We start from the raw sequence: 5,000 nt of genomic DNA, 5'->3' as shown, positions 1-5,000 counted from the left end.
CCTGATGTCAATGTCGCACCTCATGATGGAGCTGTAAACAGTTTCCTGAACACCAGCAGATTCCATACCAAGGAAGGAAGGCTGGAACAGAGCTTCAGGGCACCGGAAACGCTCGTTACCAATGGTGATGACCTGACCGTCGGGAAGTTCGTAGGACTTGTCCAAGGAAGATGAAGCAGCAGCGACGTTCAGCTCACTCTCGAAGTCAAGGGCGATGTAGCAAAGCTTCTCCTTGATGTCACGAACGATTTCACGTTCAGCGGTGGTGGTGAAGGAGTAGCCACGCTCAGTCATGATCTTCATCAGGTAGTGGGTCAGGTCACGACCAGCCAAGTCGAGACGGAGGATAGCATGAGGAAGAGCGAAACCTTCATAGACGGGGACAAAGTGAGTCACACCGTCACCAGAGTCACAAACCTCACCAGTGGTACGACCGGAGGCGTACAGGGACAGGACAGCCTGAATAGTAATGTAAGTGGCAGGCACAGTGAATGATTCGAACATGATCTGAGTCATCTTCTCACGGTTGGCCTTGGGGTTGAGGGGAGCCTCAGTGAGGAGAGTGGGGCACTCCTCAGGGGCAACACGGAGCTCATTGTAGAAGGTGTGGTACCAGATCTTCTCCATATCGTCCCAGTTGGTGATGATACCGTGCTCAATGGGGTACTTGAGGGTGAGGATACCACGCTTGCTCTGGGCCTCATCACCGACGTAGGCGTCCTTCTGACCCATACCGACCATCACACCCTGGTGACGGGCACGGCCAACGATGGAGGGGAAGACGGCGCGAGGGGCGTCGTCTCCGGCGAATCCGGCCTTGACCATGCCGGAGCCATTGTCAACCACAAGGGCAGTCGCGTCCTCGTCGTCACACATGGTGGTGGTTCTTTATGGATGTAGGCGTATCCTGAGTAAGTGAAAGGTAATAGTGAATTCAACTTTGCGTCCACAATGAAATCAGTTGTTTGAACTGATTAAAGTACGTTTATTTATTTATTTTTTTTATATTTTTTATATATTACTATCAGACTATTTATATATACACAGAAACACAAATGTACACATATACACCTTTCCTTCTACATACATGAATATACTCAAACTGCTATACATGTATGTATACATCTACAACTACTTATCTATCCATCTATACATATATGTATATGTGTGCTTATAAGTATTTCTTATAAGGAACTCCTGATGAGTTTGAAAAGTCATAGTTTTATTCCCTATTTTTGTTACAGTGTTTTATTACACACACAGAGGCATGTATTTGCCTGAGTATATATGTCTGTGTACAGGCATGGACACACACACACACACACACACACACACACACACACACACACACACACACACACACACACACACACACACACACACACACATATATATATATGTATTTACATAAATATATAATAAATATATGTTTGCATATATAGATAAATATATATGTAAATAAATATATATGTATATATAAATGAATATATATATATATATATATATATATATATATATATATATATATATATATATATATATATATATATATGTATGTATATATACATACATACATACATATATATATGTATATGTGTATATATAAAAATATGAATGTATGCATGTGTGGCTACATATTTTCTCACTTTCTCTATCATTCTCTCTCTCTCTCTCTCTCTGTCTCTTTCTCTCTCTCTCTCTCTCTCTCTCTCTATATATATATATATATATATATATATATATATATATATATATATATATATACACACACACACAGAGAGAGAGAGAGAGAGAGAGAGAGAGAGAGAGAGAGAGAGAGAGATGTGTGTGTGTGTGTGTGTGTGTGTGTGTGTGTGTGTGTGTGTGTGTGTGTGTGTGTGTATGTGTGTGTGTGTGTGTGTGTGCGTGTGCGCGTATGTGTGCGTATGTGTGTTTTCATGTATGTGTAAGTGTATCCATGCACACAACTCGTCTCAGAAGAAATAACTTGGAAACAAAAGCACGGTCACTCAACACTATCTCTATTATTTCGCCGTCCTACATAACCTTAAACTACAAGCACCACATACCCACAGCGAGTCTAGAAGTGACTGAGAACAAGCACCTGTAAGTTTCCTTTATATACCGGGTCAAGAATTCTCTGGCATTTGTTCAGTGGTTAACCGGCTAGATTTTTAAGTCTTAGCAATTGCGTTTGTGCATGCTATTCCGGTAACGTTGTAAGATATCCTGTCCCGTGCGGGAGGAATGAGAAAGCAGTGATTGCTGGCATTTAGCCGAAAATACTAGGGAATTACGATGTTCCTGTTTTGTCTAGCTATATAAGTAAATATATACCTACACGTATATGTAGATATGTATACTGTATATATATTCATATTTATACATGCATACATATATATGTACATATACATACATACGTAATATATATATATATATATATATATATATATATATATATATATATATATATACATATATATAAATATATATATATATATATATATATATATATATATATATATATATATATATATATATATATGCGTATGTTTGTGTGTGTTTGTATGTGCATACGTGTGTTTGTGTGTGTGTTTGTATGCGCATGCGGGTGTGTGCGTATGTGTGTGTTTGTTTATGTGTATATATATATGTATAAATAAATATAAATATACACATATATAAATATAGAAAAATATAATCGGTATCTATCTAGTTATCTATCTACATATATGTGTATATAAATGGAAATATATTAATATGTAAACACACGTATACACACATATATATACATACATACAATCATATGTATAGATGTATATGTATACAATCATATATATATATATATATATATATATATATATATATATATATATATATATATATATATATATATATATATGTGTGTGTGTGTGTGTGTGTGTGTGTGTGTGTGTGTGTGTGTGTGTGTGTGTGTGTGTGCATGTATGTGTATGTATTTTTGTGAAGGTCATCTTATGCATTTATAGAAGTATATGTTTATATATACATATATCGATATCTATATATGCATGTATGCATGAATACATGTAAGTGTGGATGTACCTATCTATGTGAGTGTGAGTGTGTGTATATGTGTGTACATATCTAAACATATACTTGAGCATTTTCATACACATACGCACATGCACAAAAACTTTTTTCCCCCTAAAATAGCTGTTACACAACCCCGTATGATACACCATATTCAAAGAAACTCCATGTTGTCAAAATGAACGAGCTGCTAAACTTCCTCGTCAAATATTACTACATTAGCAATATTCTTAATATTATAAACCATACTAAAGTAAGTAATATGTTCATAGACACTAGACAAAATAACAATTATGTGAAAAATCTCAGACACTGAAAAAAATCGAGAAAAAGAAGAAAATACATGCAGTCCACAAAAGATATTTTTAAGGAATGGCTGGTAGCATTTTGGTTGGACCCTTGACATGTATGGAGTTGTTGCTCCTGTACGGTATAGCCCTTTACCGCAACTGCTGTTGATTTGTGCATTGCAATAGAGAAGTTGAATCAATAAACGAAAAACAATGAATATGATTATTTAAGGCACAGGCGTTGATGATTAAGGATAGCAACACAAAGCAGCTCAGTCGTCAGTGTTTTCGCGCATCTGGCAGAATCAGGACAATTGTCACTTTTGTTCATCACTGTAAGTAAATGTACTCAAAGCAACTACACCTATTTGCACACAAACTGGTTGTTAATTGGACAGTTATTAGGGACACAGCTGAACCTTATAAAAGTATCCAAGATTTGTTTCTTTACATCAACACGTATATGAGAGCCATTTTCATATGTGAACAGTGTATCGTTTTCCCATCAATTTAACTGCGTACCTGCAGCACAGTATTGATACGACCTGAAAACCGTCTTTGATTAGCTAATATAGCTGGATTATAAATCAAATCTGATGCTTACTTTAAGATCAGAACTGACAGTAGAAATGCAACTGTAATCAGTTTGTTGGCTGATTTATTACGGCATTCGAAGTATCTCAGAATATCCTGTGTAACTGCTCCTCAGGTCCGAACATCCTTCTCTACTTCTACTGACCATCTCTTCGTTTACTGTTGCTGGGTATGGTTTAATGTGCATTTCTTTTGTCTTTGACAATTATTATATATTAACACAGCCAACATTAGTTTTTCATTTTCAAAATGGACTACACAAGTTAAGATAGTACTAAAGAATATGTTTTCTCTCGCCATGTACTCATATAAGTGTTTGTACGTATAATTCTATGTCATTATTTGAAGCATCCTTATATGCCTGAATTCCATGGCTATGAAATTTTCGACAACGGTTTAATTCAGCAGTATTGAGGAAGTCAAGTTTCAGACTTCCCTTTTATTCAATTTAAAGGTGGGATATATAGCTCGCATTTTATGAATCTATTTATTTATTATAATGAAAATATAGACGGAGTCATTTAGAAGCACTTGCGGTGAACGATGCCGGGGCCAGACTCATCGTATTCGTCCTTGGTGATCCACATGGACTGGAAGGTGGACAGAGAAGACAGGATGGAACCACCGATCCAGACGGAGTATTTACGCTCGGGAGGAGCAATGATCTTGATCTTGATGGTGGAAGGAGCAAGAGCAGTGATTTCCTTCTGCATGCGGTCAGCAATACCAGGGTACATGGTGGTACCACCAGACATGACAATGTTAGCGAACAGATCCTTCCTGATGTCAATGTCGCACCTCATGATGGAGCTGTAAACAGTTTCCTGAACACCAGCAGATTCCATACCAAGGAAGGAAGGCTGGAACAAAGCCTCGGGAGCACGGAAACGTTCGTTACCGATGGTGATGACCTGACCGTCGGGAAGCTCGTAGGACTTGTCCAAGGAGGAAGAAGCAGCAGCAACGTTCAGCTCACTCTCGAAGTCAAGGGCGATGTAGCAAAGCTTCTCCTTGATGTCACGGACGATTTCACGTTCAGCGGTG

At 37.7% G+C, this 5,000-nt stretch overlaps 2 protein-coding genes across 3 annotated transcripts in view; both read right to left on the bottom strand.

Annotated features, from left to right (window-relative positions):
- The window catches only part of LOC113815157 (actin-2, muscle-specific), a 2,509-nt gene extending 302 nt beyond the window's left edge, over window positions 1–2,207 (bottom strand). The window contains exons 1-2 of one of the 2 annotated variants that reach the window (XM_027367247.2): window positions 2,070–2,207; window positions 1–907 (exon numbers count right to left, since the gene is read on the bottom strand). The exon at window positions 1–907 is cut by the window's left edge and continues 302 nt beyond it. In XM_027367247.2, coding sequence (XP_027223048.1) covers window positions 1–876 — 876 coding nt within the window. In that variant the 5' untranslated portion in view covers window positions 877–907; window positions 2,070–2,207. The remainder of the gene's footprint in view (window positions 908–2,069) is intronic. The other variant, XM_070116014.1, reaches the window with a different exon arrangement.
- Window positions 2,208–4,429: 2,222 nt separating this feature from the next.
- The window catches only part of LOC113815150 (actin-2, muscle-specific), a 1,213-nt gene continuing 642 nt past the window's right edge, over window positions 4,430–5,000 (bottom strand). Inside the window, exon 1 of the mRNA XM_027367242.2 lies at window positions 4,430–5,000. This exon is cut by the window's right edge and continues 642 nt beyond it. Within this exon, the coding sequence (XP_027223043.2) occupies window positions 4,478–5,000 (523 nt within the window). The 3' untranslated portion in view covers window positions 4,430–4,477.

The sequence above is a fragment of the Penaeus vannamei genome, chromosome 38 (genome assembly GCF_042767895.1).
Source record: "Penaeus vannamei isolate JL-2024 chromosome 38, ASM4276789v1, whole genome shotgun sequence".
In the NCBI taxonomy this organism is placed as follows: domain Eukaryota; kingdom Metazoa; phylum Arthropoda; class Malacostraca; order Decapoda; family Penaeidae; genus Penaeus; species Penaeus vannamei.
This window is presented reverse-complemented; position numbering and strand designations above follow the sequence as displayed.